We start from the raw sequence: 25,167 nt of genomic DNA on the forward strand, positions 1-25,167 counted from the left end.
GGAATAAAGTGGTAGCATGTTTCCATGAAGTTAGGGATATGTTGTTGATTACCATTTTCCTCATTAGACAAGGTTTCTCAAAGCACAGATACCTGCAGGAAAAGTTAGAGCACAATTATTTTCCCATAGCTTGAGCTTTTTTTTTTCCCTTCTTCGTCAAATAGGTACTAGGTACTAGATCTCCTTGATATATTGGCCTGAGAATTCTCCAAATGGTAAAAACAAACAAATCTATTGAAGACCTTTACCCTTCCAAAACAAGGGCAAAGCCCATGGACTTATAGATCAAAGAAGATTTTCTTACATAATTTATAAATTTCAGAAAATACAGGTACTATTTCAACTTTCCCTTAACAAGTATCATTTTCAAAATTAAGTTTTCATTGCCAAGAAATTAATCTGTTTCTCCAATTATTTGCCCTTCTGATTGTTGCTCCTTCCATAATGCCTACAAATCCCCGGAATCTGCAATCCCAAAATCTTTTGCAACCAATTCCTAAATTTGAGGCCTCTAACAAAGCATAACAAGCGTACAGATTTAAATTGAACATGAAAAACAACAGTAAAAAAGGGCTGAAGGAAATGACAACCAAAAAAGATTTAGCTTTGTCCCAGACCACAACTCATATATGGAAAAGAAATTAGCTTTATCCCAAATCGTGACACCTGCCTCTAGTTGCAAGCCATGGTTACAAAAGCTACTGTGACTATATTTCTATTTGAGCAATTCACTGCAAAACAATTTTGATGAATTTCTTCATCGACATCGCCTTATTAAATTCATAGGACTGGATGATCAAATTAACTATCTATCACTGATACAACTCTCAAAAAACCCTTTGTCAATATGTGATCATTTTGCACCACTATTATAGATCAATTAAAATTCCAATTCATATCCTTAAAAAAAAAAAAAATCAGAATTTATAAAATTTAAACTGAATGAAATACATAATTTATAGAGATATTATATAGTCACGGACAACAGAAAAACTGAACCAATCCATATATGAAGACTACTAATCTTAAAATACTAGCTGCCAACAGTGAGGTAAATTTGTCTAGAATATTCCTTAAAACATGTTTCCCTGTTAAAATTAACACTAAGATAAAGGCTAAAGAAGAGAGATTGTACCCTTGTGGAGATCGAGTATACCAGAGATCATCAGACATCTTATTTCAAACCCACATGAATTTATAAGTCTTGAATAGTGCTTTGACGATGGCCACAAGCATCTGAAACCAAGTGAATGGCATTGCAGAATACAAAAAGGGAATATGCACAGGAGCCTTCCTCTGTGTCAGTGATGCTTCCTACAAAATAGGGCAAAAAATACTATGGGAAAGCAATTTCCCCACCCATAGGCAGGAACAATAACTAAATCAATTGCAATCACCGTATCATATTTAAAAAAAAAAAATCACATCATTGCTACTACACCCATTCTTTAGGAGAAAGGATTCAGCAAAGCCAAGTATTGTACAAGCATAAAGACCTCAATAACTCTGCAAAGACTAAAACCTGGACATAAGAGTCAATTATTCAATAAAATTTTACATAAGACTAAAACCTGTACATAAGACTGAAACTAAAAATTGCACGATAAACTTTTTATTCTCAGGTGTATCTTCAACATAAATTTGCATTTACAATTGTAAGAGGTAAAAAGCATCATCTCTTGTGAATTGACAATTCTCATTTTTTAGATCTGTACTATGCGAATGGACATGTTAGTGTACATTACTTACAAGGGTTGGTTACAAAATTTTGAGTGCAAAAAGCACTTGTTCCTTTACACAGGTATATATTAACTAATAATAAATACATATATGCTGCATTTACCAATAAAGAATAATAAATGAATGTAGTTTATTATTTTCCTAAAAAGAAAATCAGTTTCAAATATTGGCACTTGAATCCTCACATAAATGTTTCTCATATACTTATGTAACAAAAATAAATATGAACCTCCTGTTTCAAAGTTTCGGCTTTTCTCCCAAATTAGTTGGCCCCTGAACAACCATCTTCCTGTGTACAAGCAGCCCAAAAAAATAGTTTATATGGTCATCAACTAGAGTTTTGAAACTTAGACTACCATACATGCCCTAGATTCTAAACTGTTCTAAGTGTGATTTTAAAATTTTCGTTACCATGGAGTTTTTGCTTCAATTATCTTAATGACATTTTCAAAATGTCACAGAATTTGCAAAAAAACATACCTCAAGCTTAGTCTTGGCTTCATGTGCAAAAGTCTTGCAAAGAATTTCATAACTCTTCTCTGCTCCAATCTATGTCCAAAATATCAAAATTGAAAAGAGAATTCTGAGTTTAGGGATCTCATAACTTTACAGTGAACTCCAAGATTTGTGCACAAAGGCATTAACATTGTGAAATGAATACTATGTTAATCCACCAAAATAAATATTTCATTCCAATGTTAGACCATGATCAACCTAACGAATATTGCATAGAGCTGGAAGCCTCTTAGTATACGGTGAATTCCAAGGCTTGTCTAAGAAAGAGGTCAAAATTTGTGAAATGAATATTATGGTAATTTTCCACAAATAAATACTTCATCACAATGCTTGCCAGGTGCCCACGAATGACCTAATGCTAACCTCCAAAACAAGTAACCACTCATTCAATCTAACTATACATGATCTAATTCATCTGAAAGATCCAACAACACCAGGCAGCTTCAAAGATAACCCCAAGAACAGCTATATTATCAAGAGAAGTTAAATTATGACAAACCTCACCCAACACCAAGAACAGCTATATGTCAAGAAGGCAGTGAAGAGCCAGTTCAAACTTCTGTATATACAAGAGATGGTGATGTATGCAAAATGCAATGATCTCAGTAAAACAAGAGTCATTAGGAATCCTCACCAGTGGATCTACTCGTGATGGTGAGATGTTTGAAACTGTGTATCTACAGAGCATAAAAAGCCAAGAATGACTAATATCAGTATATTCAACTTGCTTGTCATCACTGAATTTATCAAAATCTGAATCACCCTCACAAACTTGTAAAAAGTAAATGTGGAATAAGAAAAAAATGAAACTATCATTTTAACAGTTACAAAAAGAGGAAAGACATCAACTTTGAATCACTCCAAAGTTAGCAACTTGATTTCAGTATGAAACTACAAAAGAATGTGGCTTTATCATTTCAACAGAGTTAGAAAAAGGGCAAACACTAAACTCCGAATCACTCCAATGTTAGCAACCTGTGTTTCAGTACAAAACTATCTTTAATAATAGAATTGGCACTTTTTACTTCCTGAACCTTACCGCAATTTGCTAGTATAGAAATTCATTGCAGATGTATTCCTTTTCTGCACAGTAAGCATTACTGCCCTCATATTGTTCTGTTTAAAAAAGGAAAAATCAAGCCAAGCCAAAGGCCATATAATGAGGTTACAATATTTACAATGAATATGATGCTAAAATATTGTGTAGATGTCCAAATGTGATTGCATAACTTAAGCCCAGTGTTCAGTCAACTTGCTTTACTATAGGTGACCCATGTGAGGACTGCTAACGTTTAGGTACATGGAAAAGATCAAACTTTACAGAAAGAACTACCTTGCGTGCAATAAGCTCAATTAATTGCATCAGAAATTTGCCAAGGCCTCTTCCTTGTACGCACTGCTCTAACTGAAGTTCATAAACATAGACCACAGGTATTTCTTCCTCAACAATAAATCGATAATGCACAAATGCAACCACAGGATCCCCATTACCTGTCCAGTAACACTTGTGCATAGCTTCCCTGTTATTTATACTGTCAAGCTGTGCACTTTGCAAACTTTGGACAAAAATATAAAGAGCCTCCCGAGAAACCATTTCTCTCCGTTTAATTTTCTCTTCTGCAGCCCATTGTGGTCCATACACGCCCTCCATATTAACCTAGACCAAGAAAAAAAATGCATTTATACTTGACTTTGTAAAGTTTAACTCCTAAATGAATACAAAAATAGTTATTGCTACTCTGAATCACATTCACATAAAGAAGCTGTCATGCAATCAATTTCAAAACAATCATTATTTAATCTTAAAATGTATGATCCAACCTTCAGAAGTTCTTGGATATATCGCTTCATGGGGGAAGACAAATGTTCTCCTGATCCTGATTTCAGGTGAACCAATAAGCCTGCATGGGCAATTATTTAACAAATTAATGGAGAAAGATGATCCCAAGTACCATATGATATGTGAAATGCACTTTTGTGCTAGATAGCAAGCAACAGAAAATGGCCCAGTGGGGTGAAGAGACCAATAAGATAATAAAAAACAATGTGTGCATTCTACCTCTCTAGACCAGCATAATATAGGTTTCATACCATTTCGATCATATATATGAAAAGCAGGAAAGTCAGCTAGATGGTCATCTTTCAAGTAAGCAGCTTTAATAGCTTCATCAACAGCTTTCTTTTTCGCTAATTCCTGATCATCAGACCAAGTATTAACATATTATTGTTGTTTTCTCGGCCCATCTCCAAATAATTGTTTCTTTGCTTGCACAAAAAATAATTGCAAAAATCACTGTTTTAGTATACGGTGTTTTACTCATAATTACAGAATGCTACAGTGACAGTGTGTCATGATTGGATCTGAAAAAGAAGATCAAGGGATGATATACAAATATAGAAGTCCAGAAAGGGGACGACCATGCAAGCTGAGTTACATGAGGCGACCACCCATTTCCATTTGCCAGTTCCCACCATTAAATCTCGCCAAGAACAAGCGTCTAAGGGTCATAGTCAGGCTAACAGGTTGGCATGGGTTATTAGAAGTAATGAACAATAAGATATAGGCTTGATGGAATGTAAGTAATTCATGAGAAGTTATAAACTTAAAGTTAGGAATCTTCTAGGCATGTTTGACTTGCTACCATCTAGGCATTTACCATGTGTTATAATCTTTTGTCTTCCTCTTCCTGACCTCTGTTCTGATCATTTGCAATTTTCACCTATGCACTATGAACTCTACTGGATATGTATCTATTATTTATTATTGTATTTCACTCCACCTTCAATGGATTCCATTTGCAACCTTCAACAAAATGGCATGACTCAGACTTGGGAATGACTTGGTAAGATGAAAAAATAAGAGTACAAATCATACTCGATAGAAACTCAGGGAAAACACAACAAATGAAAAGATCAGAACTACTCAAATATTGATAAAAAATGATGCATCTCTTTCCACTAAAAATTCACTACATCAAAAGTGCACATAAAAAACGTGTCTTCAATAGGCAGCCATCATTTATAGGGGATACATCTAACACTAAAAAACTCACTCTCTTATCATGGATTCTTTTTGCATAATAAATGACAATAAAATGTGGTTTTGGGATATTCTTGCTATTATTGTTTGATACAATAGACTAGAACTACTCAATGCTTCATTATTCTGTTGTTGACACTGGATGATTTTAATTTGAGAATCATCTTTCTTTTATTTTTGCTAATTCATGACTTTAACTTATTAATCTACTAACTAGGTTATCATACATATCCAACAAAGTTGCCACAAGGGCAGATATGTTGTCTCTGTCACTAAATATCATAACATTAATGACCTAAACTGGTTAACCGTTAATGTAACCAAAAACACTTTCTTTTTAATCATTGTCAAATTGAAGAAATATGGAGTCCGGTTTATTTCCCTCATATCTCTACAACAGTGTCCCATACACTTAGTTAAATGTCTTTAAAGTTTTTAGCCAATCAACTTTAACAAATAACCATCTTTATAACTTTGATAAATAGTGCGTAATGCATCAAAATCACTTTTTTCCCACTTCATTGTTGTGCGTAAATCATTTGTTTTGGGAAGGGTTCAACCTACATGTCTCCATAGTCATCCTAAAGGACCATCTCCATCTTGTGTGATCAAATGATGACGTATACTTTCTTTGTATCCCCAAATCAATCTTAGCTTTTAGGGGGGGTACAATAACCTTGACTTGTTGACATCAGGACACCATTAGTGACTGACAAACATGAGGTCTCAAAGGATCTCACATTGTGGTTTTTATTTTTTGGAACAAACGCTAAGTCAACCTTCTTAACCAATTAGGATTCCCATTGGTTTTGTATATACAAGCAGTTCTAAGTTTCTGATCACATCGGGTATCACTGTTATTGTTATTACCATCAAGCATTAATTTACGTACCTAGCAACCTTTGAACAATTATATGTCTTTTCTTTCCTGTCCATTGATATTGATTCTAAAATGACATCAATGAATTGTCACACAGTATCAAAGCTAAGAAACTCCACCCTCATCCATAACTTGCTTGTGGCTGTGCATAGTCATGCACTAAACCTTTTTATTTCCCAGTCTGAATAGATGTGGAGTGCAGAAAAATCCCATTTCTGTGCAAACTTTGGTCAAAGAGAACTCTCCATTTGAGCAAGTGTTGTACTTTATCAAATTGGTCAAGCTGCTACTATCGTGGACATTTTTATTCTGCATTCATTTATTTCCAGTTTATGCATGGAGAATGCCACTACGAAACCTTGCTTAAATGCCCAGTAAATGCTTGTTTGGAACCTTTGGTGAATGTTTTTTTCTCTTCTACTATTTTTTGTATATTTCTACACCTTTACAAAAAGCTACTTTAGTATTTGTTTGTTGACAAAATCCCATCAACCCTCACTCCACAAGTGCAAAGATGTCTTTGTCTACAAACTATGTTTTCTATTTTCCCAACAAGTGTGATGAAACACACGGTCTTTGTAGTTGTAACTTCAAATACAATTACTATGTTTGGCTAGTAACATTCTTTGTATATATTGATGAGGTAAATGAAAGCATTTTTACTGTTAACTGCAGGTTGTCTAGTGTAGATTGCAATAAAGTGGGTTTAGTAGCTTCACATGTCATTCCCCTCTTTTGACTTACCAAGTCTTGCGTACTATTTAAATCTATTCAATCCTTATGTCTACTTGCCCTGCTTAGTCTCGACATATAGCTCAACAATGTAAGAATGGTAGTTGTTGTTGGGTTTTCATTCAGTCAAGAAGTATAAAAACCTTTTGCCTTTTGAAGTGCATGTCAAACTTTTGCCTTACGTGAATCCAAAAAGACTCACCTTTAGTTTTGTTCCTTATGCATGAATCGTCCTAAAAAACAATATACGCATTGAAAATAGCGAGTATATGTCGTCTAGAGAAGGTTAGTTTTTGTTACAAGAAGCTTCCCTTTCAAATTCAAAGAGCAGTTCTACCACACATCTGTTATGTTTTATGTCAAACTTTAAGGGGTGGATTATAACGATAACAAGTAGCACATTGTAGAATACAATTCCTCAAACTCCTCAATGGCAATGATTTAACTATAAGAAGAATATCACCATACAATCCCTTAAACTCCTCAATGTTAGTGGTTTAACTACTAGAAGAATATGACCATAGTGAATGGGTAGGTGTATATTGCATGCTAGAGTAATGGACTACAAGCTTTGGGGTTAAAAAGCGAATTATGCATGCTATATTCCCAATTAGACATCCACCAAAGCCATTTTAAACATTATTCTTAAAGAACCTTGGAGTGGTAAGGACTCAAAACCCCATTGTTGATCATTACCTGGACCAACAATGAAGAAAGCATACGGACCTTGATATAAAAACCTTTTGCCTTTTGAAGCGCATGTCAACCTTTTGCCTTACGTGAATCCAAAAAGACTCACCTTTAGTTTTGTTCCTTATGCATGAATCGTCCTAAAAAACAATATACGCATTGAAAATAGCGAGTTTATGTCGTCTAGAGAAGGTTACTTTTTGTTACAAGAAGCTTCCCTTTCAAATTCAAAGAGCAGTTCTACCACACATCTGTTATGTTTTATGTCAAACTTTAATGGGTGGATTATAACGCTAACAAGTAGCACATTGTAGAATACAATTCCTCAAACTCCTCAATGGCAATGATTTAACTATAAGAAGAATATCACCATACAATTCCTTAAACTCCTCAATGTTAGTGGTTTAACTACTAGAAGAATATGACCATAGTGAATGGGTAGGTGTATATTGTATGCTAGAGTAATGGACTACAAGCTTTGGGGTTAAAAAGTGAATTATGCATGCTATATTCCCAATTAGACATCCACCAAAGCCATTTTAAACATTATTCTTAAAGAACCTTGGAGTGGTAAGGACTCAAAACCCCATTGTTGATCATTTAAAAGTCCATAGTTGTGTTACGTGGACCAACAATGAAGAAAGCATACGGACCTTGAGAATCACAAAAATACCTTTATTGAGTATGGTAAGGAGTATGGTATAACCACCAGCCCCAATAAATCACCATACTCAAGGATGCAACCTTCAAAGAAAGCTCTTCATCCGCAGTTTTCCCTTCTTTTATTCATGCTAGTTTCTCTATCGATGATGCCTACAATTACCTAGTCTCATAATTACTTGGGGACTCTAAACCCAATACTAGTCTCTTGTAACAGAAACACATCCCTATCACAAAGACACATATGAAGATGTCTCTATATGTCAGAAGACTTCAAATGAATTTTCTTTGTCTCTAAGCATCTCCAAGAAGTTTCTCTTGAAAATTGAGAAACTTCCTACAAAAGTTTCTTCATATAAATTACATTGGTTATTTTCCTTCAGTGCTAATATTTGGTTGACAAGAGCTAAAATAATTAAAGAAATACACTAGGACCTTTTAATTTTCTGTTCTTGCATGAAAATGTACAATTTGTTTTCTAGAAAAAACCTATGTTACCCAGAGTTTCCAGGATAGGGGAGGACTGGGGGACAAGGAAACGGGTTTCCGACATGTTTTTTTTTCTTTGAACAGGGAACGGTAGGGGACAGCTATATATATATATAACATTGTAACACAGTAAACATTCCCTTCAAAGTTCAATTTTCTTGCTATTGCTTCTTAAATTTTCTTCTTTTCTTCAAAGTTCAAACCCTAGGTAAAGCCAATGGCCTATGCTTAAGCAATATATCACACTTCACAGTCTTCATTGCTCAAGACGGAAAAGAAGAAACATTTCACCAGTTCACACCGAGTCTTCCTCTTCCCTATCTGCCTCTATCTTTCTCTTCCCTGCAGCACTGCCGTGAATCTTCACTGCTCCGTTCGGAATAATAAATCGCAAAGTTCCCTTTATTTCTTTTAAAAATTAAAACTGACTTTTAAGTTTAAACTTTAAACTATAATAAATAATATCGATATCATATGATATTGATATGATAATATCATATGAATATTGATATAAAAAATAAAAATAAATTGATTTAATCGCTTTCTTTCCTTTTCGATATTAATTATTATCGATAAAAAAAAAAATTAGTTGCTTTCTTTTCAGATATTTTATTACAAAAAATTTAATTGCTTTCCTTATTCTGGCGATTCATTCAAATTAAAATTTAATAATAAATATAAAAATATTGACAATAATTTTTTATAAAAAAAATTGTTTTTTAAGTGTCTACCGCCGGAAATGCCAATTTGTCCCCAAGACGGCTGGGGGACAGCTTGCACATCTCAGCTATCCTGGGGACGGTCGGCAGTCCCCCCAAAAAAAGTTGATCGTTTTCGAGTTTCCGGGACGGTTTCCGAAAATTTTCATGGATCGGGGACGGCTTGGAAACGTTTCCGGCCATCCCCAAGTCCTCGAAATGGTTTCTGTTTCCGGAATGTGTGCCTTAAGGTCGGAAACGCATTTTCGGGTAACACTGGAAAAAACCTATCAAAGACTAATAAGGTACTAGTAATAAGAGAAATAATAAAAAGGACTAAGATGTCTATATGCATTGAAGTTTTATCAATTGACTGAAAATACAGCCATCTTTAAGACCCCCATATCATGTTTTTAAATAATGGCATTATCATTCTGATTCCTATTTGCTGCCTGTAGGTAATTATCATTTAAAAAATTTCTTTTTGTCATGGTGGTGAATATCAAATATTAATATAATTAATCTTTGTTTTCATTGACATTTATTTCAATACTTTAAAATGTTATTTTTGAAGTTTTATAGTGTTTTACTGAAGTACATAGCCATTGTGTATTTTTTTCTAAATGTAAATATTTTTAAACAGTTTTTTTATATTTATCATCTACAAGTACCCATCTCCCATTGTTTTGAAAAATGGCATAGTGGTCCCCATTGCTGCCTCCTATACCAGTTACCAGTCCCTATCTCTTGGTAACTATCCTTTGTCTAAATCATATAATTTTTAAGGTGATGAGAGTTGTTGAAATTTCTGGTGTTGATGCTTGCCCTCCTAGGATTTTTGCTGCTAGTGAGGCAATATCTTGGAGGGGTGCAAACACCATTTAAAGGCTGCAGGTTGTAATGCAATAATATTTGGAGTTGTAGATCAAATCAATAGAATATATTGCTCCAATGACAAGGTTCATGTGTTGGCATTGTGTTGTCATTGATGTCAACCGGTATGGGAGGTCTTACTGGCATGAATGATCATCGGTAATATGGACAAGGTGCAGATGCAGAAGACTTCCTACTTCGTGGGAATGCGAATGCTTTGGATGGACATGTCTGATGACTGGTTTAGGAGTTCCACCGGAAGTTCAGCAAAGTGCAGACATGATGAGGGAACCGGTAGAATGTTTGGTCGGTGATCCTATCTAGACCGATATGAAGTGCCAGCTGGCAGTTGGTTGACATGGATGCCACATGGAGTCGAGGTGGCAAGCTCGCAGAGATTGGTGGAGTGTCGTGTAGAGATAGATGTCTCTACTGTTGTACTTTCATATGGATCCCGTGATTTGTGGATCGGGTCAAAAGTGTGTGGCTCGAGGAAGAATGAACAACAGAGAAGAATCAGGGAGTTGTTGGCACCTGAATCAAAGCAAGAAGATCAAACTGTTAGAAGACCTCGAGAAGGAAACAACAGATGCATTAATGGTGGTTTGACAGATGCAGGTCGAGGTAGAAGATCACGTTTCCTATATTTGGAAAATGTGCTCTAGAAGGCACGTTGATGGCGGACTTGTGCAGATGGATGTCAGGAAGATCATATCGAGCAAGATCTGATTGGATTTGGTTTACCTCGAGGATAGCGAGGAAACCCTAACTGCCTAGATTTTGAGTTGGGCTTTGGCGGGAAAACCTGGCTATAAGTATGGAGACCAAAGATATTGTTCATGTTGTTGAATAAAAGAATATTGTGTGATTGCGAAGGGAAGAGACTTCTGCAAGTAAGAGCAAATCAGTCAAGTGCTCAACAAACATCTGAGAAGAGAGTGGGAATGAGAGAGAACTGGGTTGAAACATTCAACCTGTTGGAGAGAAGAACCGGTAGTGTTTATACTGGCAGAGCAGAAGTGAAGGAGGCTGCAGAGAAGATAAACAGACAACCGGCAGAGAGTAGAATCAGTGAAGAGAAGAGATGTGAGGAGGAGATTCAGTGAGAGCAGTACAGAAGAGAGATAAACTGGTAGGGCTTACCAACAGTGAAGTAACAGGTGTAGAGCAGCAGAGAAGTGAGTCGGTGAAGCAGAGAAGGTATCTCACCGACAGAGTAAGATATATATTTGAGAGGAGATTCAGTGAGAGCAGTACAGAAGAGAGATAAACTGGTAGGGCTTACCAACAGTGAAGTAACAGGTGTAGAGCAGCAGAGAAGTGAGTTGGTGAAGCAGAGAAGGTATCTCACCGACAGAGTAAGATATATATTTAATGGTTGCAAGATTCACTTGTAACAAGATAACTACTTATGTATTTGATGCTTACATTGTGAACACTGAGTTGTAGCTTGGTGCAGGGGTTGTAGCTCCTTGGGTTGGTGCCCTAAAGTCAAGAGTTAGTGCTCCTTGGGTTGGTGCCCTAAACTTTGTAACTGTGTTTTATTGTGAGGTTGGATTGGAGTAGTAGACTCCAGCAACATTGCTCACCGAGGTTTTTCACATCTTGGGTTTTCCTTGTATATGCTAGTGTTGTGTGATGTCCCCTTGTGAGTGTGTTTGCATTTAAGTTAGTCTCCTCCATAGCTGGTAAGTCTACATTGAGTTAAATCTATCAACCAGTATGCTCACATAGGATTGCAAAAGAGAGAGAGATTTGAGAACCACAGATTCACCCCCTCCCCCTCTCAGTGGTGCATTGTGTCTAACATCATGGACAGTTGCGTTGCCCAAATTTATGATGCGGCTCATGGCAAATATGAACATGTTGATGTTATGGCTGAATAGTAAACTTTATTCATTCAGAATAATGTTTAAGAGTTGATCTCTCTTCCCTCTAGAAGAATCTTGTTGGATGGAAGTGGGGGTTCTTTGAAATGTCGCATGAAAATGCAAAAGGTTTGATTGGCCACTAGGGGCTTCTCTCAAAAGGTGATGTCAACTATACCAAGATACTCTTCTTCTATTGTTAAGATGGATATCGTTTGTAAGTGTTTTCTCATGTAATTATTGAAAGTTCACCAAATAGATGCATTTTTTTTAATTCCTATGGCAACTTAATTTAAAAGACTTTGATACAACAATATCTAACTTTTAGATGATCCGACAGTTGTTCTTTTGTTTGTGAAACAGTTACGAGCTATTTATACATGAAAAAGAGAAACACATTGAGGATCATTTTGTTGAGTGCAGCTTTTTCATCTGACCCAACTTGTACATTTAGCATGTCATTAATAATGCCCCCATTCTTGTCTTTTATGTTTATGACTTGATCATTATTGAGTGGCATTGACATGATTCATAGACTGAAGAGATGTGTTGGTTGAAAATTTTGTACACCTAGGGGGATGTGAAAAATTGTGGTTTCAACCACAATGTGTGAGTATGATACTCTCCTAATTTAGGGAAGGCTCCCCCTATCTACAAACTAAACTAATCTAATATGGATAGGACAATAATCTTTCTTCTTCTTTCAAGAAAAACTATACTCTTTTCTCTTCACTCCCCCTATCTACAAATTAAACTAATCTAATATGGATGGGACATCAGTCTTTCTCCTTCTTTCAAGAAAAACTATACTCTTTTCTCTTCATAGAAAAGCAATAGCAATTGGAAATAAAAAACAACAAATATAGAAATGAGACTTTTTTGTAGGATTTTTGGAACATAAAGGGAAGAAAAGTTTTCCATGAAGGCACAAAGACCTCTCACTTCCACAAAGACCTCTCACTTCCCCGGGACGGGAAAGCAGAAATGAAAACACAAAGTCTTCAACACTTCTACTATCCTATCAACCTTTGTAGATGATTTTCTGGTAATTAAGCACAATATGTAGCAGCTCAGAGTCTAACCACTTGATGCACCTCTTATGCACAAACATAGAAAATAAAAGCAGCACAAAGTCTACAAGTTACCCCTTTGCTTGAGCATCCTACAATAGTTTCAGACGTGAGAAGCAGCTCAAAATCTGCAGTATCAAATCTTAAAACCAATCTAAAAATCCAAACACAATAAGCAGCTCAAATTCTGCAAGATTTAGCTTGAATCCCTCTTGTATAACACCTCAAAGCTCACAATCAATCACTAGAAAATGTCATCACATAACACCTTGAATCAACACAAAGTTTGAAAGCAATTTGCCTCTTTTAATTGATTGCAATCTGATTTACGACTAAGCTCAAATTCTTAGAGTGTACACACAAACTAACAGAGTTTTGTTGCATTGCCAAAAGATAAAAATTACAATAGATCCCCTCAAGTATTTATAGGAGAAGAGGCTTGAGAAAAAGGTGGGAGGATCACAACTAACTTAAGAAATTCTCTCAACTACCATGACTTATTCCAACTACAGTCCTAATTCAACTCAACATGTAGTTGTTTTACATGTAATTACATTTTACAAAATGCAAGTAAAAGCGACACTTGCAATTAAAAAATTTTGACATTGCATGTAACTTGTCAAAACAAAATTATAAATGCATAGTTAATCTAAGTGTCCAAAGACACGACTCCAACTGCATCATCCTTTGACTGTGATGATCTTCATGCCGCTTCAGGATGCTAGAACTTAAAGTATTCAGGATTGGTGAAGACATCTCGAACCGGAACGGAAATTTGCATTCTTGATAGTCTTTGTCTTTAACCAACGAACTCCAACCTTTCACATGCTTGGGGTAGTACCATTTCTTCAACAGAGAAAGGGTTGCCTTCCTCTTTTCATGTCATGATCATCTCTGTCTTGAAAGCATTCTATAATTTGCATCCATGAATTGTTGTTGTATCTCTTCTTTGTGTCATCCTCCAATCTTGAAATCTGCTTGCAAAATAAGGCCCATGCCTTAATTTATTGATTTGGTAGGTCATGTGTGCAAACAAGACTAACAAGGGAAGGGATAAATTGATGCAAAAATAGGCTCACAAGTGAATTTCGGGTTTTGGAAGGCTAACTGCAAGTGTGGAAAAACAAGAGCATTAACTTGCAATTATGGAGGATAAGCATGCAACTTCATATGTGTAATGGGAAAATACAAGTTTACACTTGTAATTGCATGCAAGAGACTCATTTTCAAGTGTTTTTGAGTGCATTTTGGACCAATTTCGGGTTTTGGAAAGCTGACTGCAAGTGAAAACAACTGCAATCAAGTTTTGACATGAGGGGAAAATGAAAAGAATGATACCAACCAGTAATGACAAACTTGGAAAATGGGAAAAACTCTTGTTTGCAATCAGATTTGTAAATCCCGAAATCAAATGAATGAGCCACACGGCAATTCTTCAACATTTGTAAATTTTGTAAAAAAAAAAGATTAACTCTTTTTACCAAAGGGGGGAAATCTTGCACATTTACAACTTGCATTCAAAGAACTTATCCATTTGGGAAGATCACTTAGAAACCCGAATTCTTGCTTGGTCAAATGCCCTAGACCAAAAATATGAGCTTGAGAAGATTTGAAATGTTGAAAACCCTTAGCAGCCAAAAACGGATTTTGATTCAACCTCCTCCAAAAACGGCATGAAGAGAAGTAGATTTGACTACAAACACTCATCAATGAAGGGAGAATGCAAGACGTGTTTGTAATGTGGTGAATTTCATGCTCCAAAACATGGCAATAAACAGCAAAGACATCTTCCAAAAACGTCTCTAAAAACGCCTTCAAAAATGCAAAACGTGTTTGCCCAATCCGTTTTTGGTGAAAAATGTGGCAATAAACATTGATTTCCAACGATTTTGCATGAATATAGGACGGATTGAGTGGAGAAATGCCACAAGAAATGAATTTGGGAGAACAAATGTGCAGGTCGGGTTCTTAATTTGCAAATACAAGCAAAATGTGCCCTCCAGAGATGCAATCGGGTTTTGAAAACCCCTTTACAAGTTTTAATTACTTCACTTTTCTCTTCCTTGGGCAAATTCGGGTTTTAGGGAAGAAAGAATAAAAAAACATGACAAAACAACTTGTAATAGGGAAATAAAATCCCCATTACAAGTTTAAAATGACTTGAAAGAAATAAAAACTTAAAAACTTGTAATAGGGAAATAAAATTCCCATTACAAGTAAAAATAAAACACAAAAGACTTGTAATAGGGAAATAAAATCTCTATTACAACTAAAAGCAACACATAAAAACTTGTAATAGGGAAATAAAATCCCTATTACAACTTAAAATCACTTAAGTAGGAACTTTTAAAAGAAATTACAAGTCCTTTTTAAACTTATAATTTTAAATTCACTTGCAATTTGTCCAAAAAGTTCCTACAATGATTTAAAAGACATAAAAAGCAAGGGGGAAATAAAAAGTAAGTTAAAAGTGACAAATTTTAAATAAAGTGCACTTGTAATTGCTTTAAAATTTCCCAACACTAAAACAAAAGAAAAATAAAACTTGCACTCAAAGGAAAATTTCCCACCTACAGTCAGGAAGAAAAAACCCCAAATTGAAAGAAAGACATAGCAAACGAACTCGAAATATGATGAAATTTGAAACGTGGATCGAGGATGGACCGAAGATTAGTCCAGTCCAGCAAGAAGCAAAACTTTTGCCTCGGGAAGTGTGCCTTAAGAGTAAAATCTTCAACTTGCAGTGACTGCTCTGAAACCCGAAATTGCACAAAAAGCTAGGAAAATGAAGGCCAAAACTTACCAAAATTAGGACAATGATGGCAAAGACACCCCCAATGATTTGACACTAACAAATGTGATTTTTCCACCTCATAAAACGTGCCTTGGAGACAAAAATGACACATTTAAACAAAAAATTTGTATGGGTTGTCACATTTTCAAAAATCCAAAAATGGGGACAACAAGATGTAATAAGAAAAACTTTGATACAAAAAACTTGGAAATTACTTCAATATTATCAACACTCGATGTTTGGAAAAGTTGTGTTGTACTCCTAGGGGACCTAGGGATGCATGCATCACAAGGGATTGACATTCTTGGGGCCACTTTGTCATTCCCCCGATCTGATTCATACCAGTTTTGCCTCATCATGGTAACATGATTACAACAAACGGAAGAATGAAAATACATCAAACACCCATGATTCGATCCTAACTGCAATTGACTAAGGATTAATAAAGTGATTAATGATTTAGCATCCCATGCAATCCATTCTGTCTATCCTAGTTCGCCGTGATAACCTGAAGGTAATTATCATCGAGGAAGAAGGACATAGAATGCATTTGGTTCAGCAAATAATTAAGTGTCAACACCAAGTGCGATCAATTAAGATTATGGATGGGTCACCAAACGATTTGTTAAGTCAATAAATTGGACAATGGGTAAGGCATCAAATGAGACACCACCCTTCAAAGGAGAAACCCTTGCAATAGACACGACCTCTCAGCATCAAGAGAAGGTTATAAGAACAAGGATGGATTGGAGAAGCAAGCATCATAGGGGAATCATTCCAAAATACATTTGCAAAGCTGAGTATCAATCATTCACCGACCAGAAATAATCACTAAGCAATCAAGAAAATAACAAAGGCAGATCGGGACCTATAGGAACAGTTGGACTACAACAGCATCATGAGCAATCATTCAATAATACAATTTCAAGATCATCAACTAAGAGTTAAGAACCACAAATCAGCAGATCCAGAAGTCATGTAAACAACATAAATACAAACCAGATCAGATCAGAATATAACTTGTGAATATTCCAATCCACAGTGGTAATATAGAAACTGTTGTTTAGTTTTATATATGAGTTTATTGCACATATCTGTTATATATTAATAAGTATTAAAATATACATTCTAGACTACAACAATCTGTCATAGGGAAGGAAGGAAATCCACAATTAAGGGAAAACAGCTATAGGGCACCCTACTATAGTAGCAAATAAGGAGAGAACAACTATGAGGGCACCCTATTGCACTATGAAAGGGAGAGAACGGCTAAGTGCACCCTATTGCAATTTCCCTTCCAACCCCTACATTGAGGGACTGTTGATAAACTCAAAAAACTCCAGCCATGGAAGAATGGAGAAGGATTGCATGGCGGGAGAAACAATTGTCTTAAGGCAACCTACCATGCCTCCTTATTCCATATCTTATACGACTGAGATCCCACATACAGTTCATACACTAATTCAGAATCAGGATTCAAATTCAACATCACATTATTTAAAGAGATATTTTACTTGGTAAGATGTAACCCTAACCCTAATTTGTTGCAATTGCAATACTAGGGCAAAATAGGAAAGGGACATGTTGGTGTGTTTTTTATGCACGCACAACTCAAAATAAAATACCCAAAGATATCATATTCTCTCTTCAAAATCTTATATGTGCTAAACAGACAGACTGTGTGATCACATAGACAACTCCAAGGTTCTAAATTCATGCAGACAATCTTAGATGGTTCGTGGTGATTTGCTGGTAATCTCGAGGGGGACTTACACAATTGTTCGAGGAGTGAATCAATCAAAGGATTTCATTGATTGCTGACACTTGTAACTTTCTTCTTCTTTTGGAATGATTTTTCAATAAGCTCTTTTCAATCCTACTTCTACTTAGATTTGCAAAAAAAGGGCAAAAGAGGAGGGTTGAGGAAGATGATTCTACTACTAAGCTAATTCTATGAACTATGGAGATGGAAATTGCAAAAGTGAAATCCAAAACCAATTCTTGCTTCACCAAATTCAACAACTACACAAGAACAGTGCAATCTTCTAAGGAATTTAAAAGATTTTCATATCACTTATATTCACCAACATTTTGAACAATGAATGAAAAATAGAAGTTAAGTTTCATTTACTGGTTCAAGCTAACTTTGCACAATAATTGAAAATCATACAATTATCAAAAGTATGAACACATCATTCCACATTGAGCAATTCTATCAAATCCTTCATTCAATCTAACAACTTGAAAATAAAACCTATCCTATTGAGAGCCAAGAAACCATGCTAACTTGCAAAAGTAGACAAAATTCACCAACAATTGAACAATGAATTGTCTTAGCACTTAAAAACTAGCTTGCCGGTTCGGGTTCGAAAAACCGGTATGCCTGTACGGCAAAATTTTGAAAAAGGGTTTGGGTTCGTTAGTACAAAAACATGTAAATTTTATATATATATATATATATATATATTTGTGCAGCCTATAAGCATGAATTAAAATTAGCATGCCACATAGCATCATATAAACAACAAAACAAACATAAACTTGTAATCATAGCATCATGATCATACCATAATAGCATCATATACATCAAGTTTAATATCAAAATGACAAAATATTCAAGTATCATTGTTTTAACTTTCAACAATATAAAGTATAATCATCAAATGGATCAGCTAATTCATCCTCCTCATCATTGACATTGACATTGACATTGACATTAGATGAGCCAACGCCACTTGCACTTGCACTATAAGTTTGCTCGCCCTCCAAGTCATCAAGTGTCAATGCAAGAAGCTGAGAAGCGGGAGCATCCAAATCAGTATGCTCTGGCTCTATATCCCACATCTTCGTTTGCCCATGTGTGTAGTCACGTTGTTTGTGTGAAAGAAGACGTAGGTTGGAATGCACATGTACTAAATTCTCCACTCTTTTTGATAGCAACCTATTGCGCTTTACTGAGTGGATGAAAGAGTATGTGCTCCAATTTATTTTTGAAGTTGATGAACTAGCAACCTATAAAAACAAAGTAAACAATTAAAGTTATACATTAATGAAATTAAAATTAAAATTTACTAGCAACCTATGAAGACAAAGTAAACTATAAATAAACTTGTGATAAATTTTAATTAATTAAACTTACTTGTGATAAAACTTTTACAGCGAGGGGTTGTAGGCGTTGGAAGCATGCACCATGGAAGTACCACTAGCTACGAGCATCCTTCTTGGATCTATGACGAAGTGCCTCAACACTTAGACCATTCCCATTTGCAAATTCTATGAACTCATTTGTAACATTATCTCGCAAATCATCATCACGATATAGTCTAAGAAATGCTGCCTTGTACCCATCAGATACTCTTCTAGATCTCTCCATAATGGAACCCTTCCTGGTTTATCAAGAAATTGATTGCTATAGTACTTTGGTGTCAAGGCATAGGCAAGAAGATGCAAAGGAGTGGTCATCTTATTCCACCTTTCTACAATAATTGCTTTCACTTCTTTGAAGAATTTCTCCTCGGGGTCATTCTCTTTTGCATTTATAGTGAACTTTATTTTTTCAAGCATTGAGTCAATGCCATTATAAATCTCACCAATGCAAGGCCTATCCATGTCAGTGAATCATACTCATAATGGGCTCAGTGATACTTAGGAGATATGTAACAAGATCCCACCATTTCTCATTCAATATTCTCTCCCTATTTTTTTCTGCCCTCTCACTGCTACTCTGCTTCCATACAGTCCAATTGTTGTTGATCACCGTATTGCATAGTGCCACTCTAACTTTCGTCTTAAGACGATTGTGTTTGATGCAAAACGGGTCTCAGCAACCTATAACACAAATTAATGCCAAAATGATTAAAAAATAAAGCCAAACTTTAAAGAAGAATACACAATATAGCTTACACAATGATATTATGAACATCGAAATTAAAAAAATCAGAAAATGTAAAATTAAATTACTATTTCACTTACCTTCAATAGCTCCAAATTCGAAAAGGATCTAAAAATCCCTTGAGACATGTGGTGGTTTGTGATGAACATCTGGATGTCCTCAGCCTCTGCATACACATCTTTGTTCCATTTTATTTTAGTCCCAATCCTTTGTAGCATAAGATTGACTGAATGCACCACACAAGGTGTCCAAAAGATGTGATCATAGCGTTCCTCAACCAACAAACCAGCAGCTCTACAATTTCTTGCATTTTCCATTATGACTCAATGGCGGAGAAGAGAATTTCTGCAATAAATTGGCCATCTTTTACTTGGACCTCACAATCCACAGCTTTCAAAAACATTGCCCCTTTAGGGGACACCGCTATGACATTGATCAATGGACAATTTTTAGCATCTTTCCACCCATCTGAAACAATTGTTACACCTGTCTCAGCCCATGAATCCCTTGTGGGTTTCAATGCATCTTCAACCCTCTTCACCTCTTTGTCCAATAATGTTCCACGTACCTTCTCATAACCTGGGCCCTTATACCCTCTTGGAGCTTCATTAACACTTTTTATCATTTGCTTCCAATATGGGGAGCGAACAACATTGAAAGCCAACCCATTTGCACAAATGCACCTTTCTATATCTTGGTCAGCAATGTCTCTACTCTCATTTTGAAATGCGGTTTCTAAAGGCCCCTTTGTTCTTTTGTGTGTCAAGGGTGGTTCATTTTCAGGTTCAGTTGTGGAAAAGAAGGGGTGGTCTTGTACTACAACATCAAGATTAGATGGGGCTTGCATTCCCCTTGTTTTCTTTGTCGCGGTTTGATTCAATCTACGGGCTTCTCTCTCTTCTGCCTCCTCATGCTCCTTAAAATATTTCATCACTGTCTCATCTGGTATAGGTTTACCATCTTTTCGAGGGCATTTTTTGATGCCTCTTCCTTTTATTCCACAAAAATGGCCTACCACATGATAATATGAACTATTACGTTCAATACCACATCCTCACTGTCTCATCTGGTATAGGTTTACCATCTTTTCGAGGGCATTTTTTTATGCCTCTTCCTTTTATTCCACAAAAATGGCCTACCACCCGATAATATGAACTATTACGTTCAATACCACATCCTTGGCATCTCCGACGGAATCCCCCACCTCCTGGAAGTTGGTTTAAAATGTCTAACATACTTCCATAAGGGAGAATTCAAATCATTTCTTTGTTTTGTAATTGTTTGTTCATTGCCAACGGAGGAAGAGGTAGATGCCATTCTAGTTCCCATGGCAAGAAATAACATAAACATATTCAAAAACAAAAACAAAAACATGAAAAACAATTAATGTTTCATGTTTGGCAATTTGTGAAACAAAAATAGTTGGAAAAAAATGTTTAAAAACCTACCTCTTGTAGCCAATGGGATCTTGCAAATGTATGGAAATGATGCTGCAACACTTGTTGAAGCTTCAAATATCAGTCTTCAACTCCTCCTATTTGATCTTGGAAGCCAAACTTTGTTCACCCTTTCTTCAACCTGCTGTCAAAAAACTTTTGTTTGCAACACAAATGAGGAGAAATGAGCCAAGATTATGTTTTAGAAGTCACTTTTAGGGTATACATTTGACTTTTTACATGGCGGATTTCAAAAAAAAATTAATTTTGCATTAAAAACTCATTTTGGGCTGCCCAGCCGTCCGGGTTTGACCTGGGTCCGCCCGGGTTCGACCTGGTTCAATATTGGTCCACCCGGGTTCGAACCAGGTCGAACCCCCTCTGGGAAATTCGAACCAAGGCCGGGCCGGACCCGAACCAGGGACCCGGACCGTACCGGACCTGAACCAGGGGGGTGTGGAGGTGAACGCGGTAAGCTAGCTTAAAAAGTATCACTACAACAATTTCTTAGAAATCTCTCCTTGTGCTGACATCTACTACCTGAAAATATGAAAAGTTTCTAAGTTAGAGAAATAGGCATGATGTTATATGACAAATTTCGGAAGATTATTCTATTTTTTCTGATTAAATTCTTGAAATCAGACTGAGTTAAGTCTGAAAAACGAAAATCAGAGTTAGAACAACTTGGAATTTATGAAATTTTTGTTTGATAATGAACTTAGAAATGCAAATCAGATTTTAAGAAGATTCTGAAAATTTGAAATCAGACTTAGAATTTTTTTGAAATCATGAATTTATGTCTGATTTGAACTTTTAGAGATGAAAATAAGATTAGGAAAAGATTCTGGAAATTAAAATCAGACTTGAAAATTCTGGAATTTGTGAAACAAAGAAATTTTTTTGAGAATTTCTGCCTTTAAGATTATAAAAAACATAAAAAGCAACCCTTCTCTTCTGATGAAATTCGAAAAATTTGATGCAGAGAACCCAGGCATAGGTCTGAACTGTCTGATAATCAGAATTTAGAAAGAAAGAAGGAAATTTGGAGTCTGAAATCTGAGAATTTTGTCTTAAAAATGCTTCAGACCTGCAAGAATTGAAGAAAAATCCTCAGAGAAAAGCTTCTGATCTGTATTTGAATGCCTGAATTTTTCCTTAGAACTCGCTATGAACCTGCAATCTCACCTTAAAATCCACCTAGAAACTTTGAAAGAGATGCCTAGAAGAGTTTGAATTCCTGAACATGAGAAGAGAATTGTGAATAATGAATTGCCCAAAGTCTATGTTTATAGGAAGTTCGAATTCACTTGCCTTGTTTTTTTTGTTTTAATGAATTTTTCAAAGGCAATGAATGTAGTCAAATTTTAGCCTTGAATCAAACTCTCCTTGTGTTTTTTTGTTTTTTTGATTTAAAAATTATTGGCAATTTTCTTTCTTTGGTTCATTCTAGAAGCCTCTTCAACTTTGGCGAATTCCTCGCTTTTTTTTTTCTTTCTTGCCAAAACTTTTCCCTCCTAGGGCAGACTTTGCATGTTGATAAGGAATTTTATCAAGTTTGCTAGGGCGCACTTGGTATGGGGTTAAGGAATTTTTATTTTATTTATTTTATTTTTTTGCCAAAACTTTTCCCTCCTAGGACAGACTTTGCTAGCACTTCGGGAATGTTTCATGTCCCAAGGGCAGAGTTCATGTGTTTGAGGAATTTCACCTTTCCCCAGGTGGACTTGAAGTTGCTTTGGAAACTTTTGATGTATGCTTGGGCAGAGTTTGTTTGGTGTCAAGGAAGATTCCTCATGCCTTGGGCGGACTTGCCATGCTCACAAGGAAGATTTCATCATGGCATGGGCAGACTTGAAGTGAGGTCAAGGAATTTTGACCATGCTCTGATCTTCAATTGAAAATTCTCCTCTTTCTAGGCAACCTCCATGATTTGAACAAGGAATTTCTTGATTTTGACTCCAGACTTACCAAATTCTGGTGATCTTCAATTAGCTTTTTAGAAAACATCCTCAAGATTTGAAAGTTCATCTTTCTTGACTTGACTCTTCTCCTAACGTGATGACCACCTGTGATCTCGGAAAAAGCAAAAAGCAACTTTCTATTTTAGAAAAAATAGTCAAAAGCAAACTGAAAAGGCAGGTTCCCGGATTGGCCCCAAAATGCCAAAAACAAAACTTTCTAAATTTAGAAAAAAGCAAAAAAGCAAATTTCCTAAATATAGGAAGTTGTCAAAATTGACCCTAGGAAATTGCAATTTTACTCCTTCGACCTTTCTGACACATCTGTGACATTAGAACGTCCATTTGACCACTTTTCCTCATTGATTTTGGTGACTCCTCCAAATTTCAAAAAACTTGACTCATTTGCAGAGGCAAGAGACTGGAGACAATCCCTAAGATGCCCTAAGATGCCAAAACACTAACCTTAAAAAAGCAAAAAGAGGGGGTCCACATTCACAATGGGGTAATGTGTGAAAACGTCACAACAGGACATTACACACTTTGTGTTGTAACATTGGGTTAAATATTTAATGCGGAGTTCCACATTGGCATAAAAATTTATTGGAGAAACTTAGTACCCAAAGGTAAATGTTGGGGGGAAGGCTTTGTAAGTTCATGGTATTAGTCACATGATTTATGTAATAAAACTTGGTGGCTTTGTGCAAGCTTACATCTATAAAAACAAGCATATGGATAGTCATTTAATGTTGCCTAATTTGGCTAAGGGGTTGTGACAGCATCTCTTGATTGCATTTGTGGAAGCATGGCATGGGATATGTGGTTACATGCTTGTTCACAGGGAGTGCATGTATAGAGCTTGATGTTTTAGAAGTGTTCATGGAGATTCTGAAGATGCATTGGAATGTTTATATTGCTGAATAATATAATATATAAGTGATTGATGCTTTTAGAGATTGGATTTTTCCTCCTTGAGGGTTTTTATAGGGTCTATCTTGTGTCACCTTTGATGGTATGTTGTCAATTATTTTGCATATATATTCTGAATACTTGTTTGCATAGATTTCTCTATTTGGGTTATGTGGAAATTGTCATAGATGGCTAGAAATTTACTGGCATTTGACAATTGGATGGCGATATTCTTCCTTCATCACCTAACCATATGCTTAAGACCTTGTAAAGAAGTTTAACATGAAAGAGTGTACATCTACCAACTTTTAAGTTTGGAATTAAGTCAATAGCCTAGTTTATTTGTCCAAAACATAATGCTACTTCATATACAACATTGGTAGGTAACCAAAGTTGTGGCTGCTTCTACTAAGGATCTCCCAAATCTCAAGGATAACATCAAAGATCTCCATGGGATTAACAACACCCTGGCTAATGCCCTAAAAAAAATCAATTAGTTTATCTTCTTGGGTCTGGCTGGTTTTGCTGGCTTTGTGGGGTTTAGTTGGTTTTCTATGGTTTTTTGTTGGCTTTTCGTTGGCCTGTTCCTTTTTGTCTCTTGTTGCTTTTTCTGTTAAGCTCGAATTGTAAAGGGTTTCGGGGCCCCTTCAAACCCTGTTTTTACCTTAATCAAAAACATTGGTAGGTAACCTTATCTAGAAGCAAAATTCTCCAAAGAATCCTAATTATACCCGATATTTTGCAAATCTATCCCACAAACAACTTTTTCCCCCAAAGAGTCTATCATCTAAAACCTTAATCGATCTCCCATCAACTTGTGAAACCCTCAAAACCTTCAAAATGGCAAAATATTTTATGAATAGTGCAGCTGTGCAATATTTTTAGGACACAACTACAAATGGGAGCTCGTCAGGGCATGCAT

At 35.9% G+C, this 25,167-nt stretch overlaps 1 protein-coding gene across 1 annotated transcript in view; it reads right to left on the minus strand.

Annotated features, from left to right (window-relative positions):
* Positions 1 to 1,584: 1,584 nt before the first annotated feature.
* The window catches only part of LOC131043740 (uncharacterized), a 77,060-nt gene continuing 53,477 nt past the window's right edge, over positions 1,585 to 25,167 (minus strand). Inside the window, exons 2-8 of the mRNA XM_057976971.2 lie at positions 4,348 to 4,450; positions 4,078 to 4,157; positions 3,590 to 3,913; positions 3,296 to 3,372; positions 2,891 to 2,933; positions 2,221 to 2,289; positions 1,585 to 2,029 (exon numbers count right to left, since the gene is read on the minus strand). Of these exons, the coding sequence (XP_057832954.1) occupies positions 2,003 to 2,029; positions 2,221 to 2,289; positions 2,891 to 2,933; positions 3,296 to 3,372; positions 3,590 to 3,913; positions 4,078 to 4,157; positions 4,348 to 4,450 (723 nt within the window). The 3' untranslated portion in view covers positions 1,585 to 2,002. The remainder of the gene's footprint in view (positions 2,030 to 2,220; positions 2,290 to 2,890; positions 2,934 to 3,295; positions 3,373 to 3,589; positions 3,914 to 4,077; positions 4,158 to 4,347; positions 4,451 to 25,167) is intronic.

Source organism: Cryptomeria japonica, chromosome 2, assembly GCF_030272615.1.
Source record: "Cryptomeria japonica chromosome 2, Sugi_1.0, whole genome shotgun sequence".
Taxonomy (NCBI): domain Eukaryota; kingdom Viridiplantae; phylum Streptophyta; class Pinopsida; order Cupressales; family Cupressaceae; genus Cryptomeria; species Cryptomeria japonica.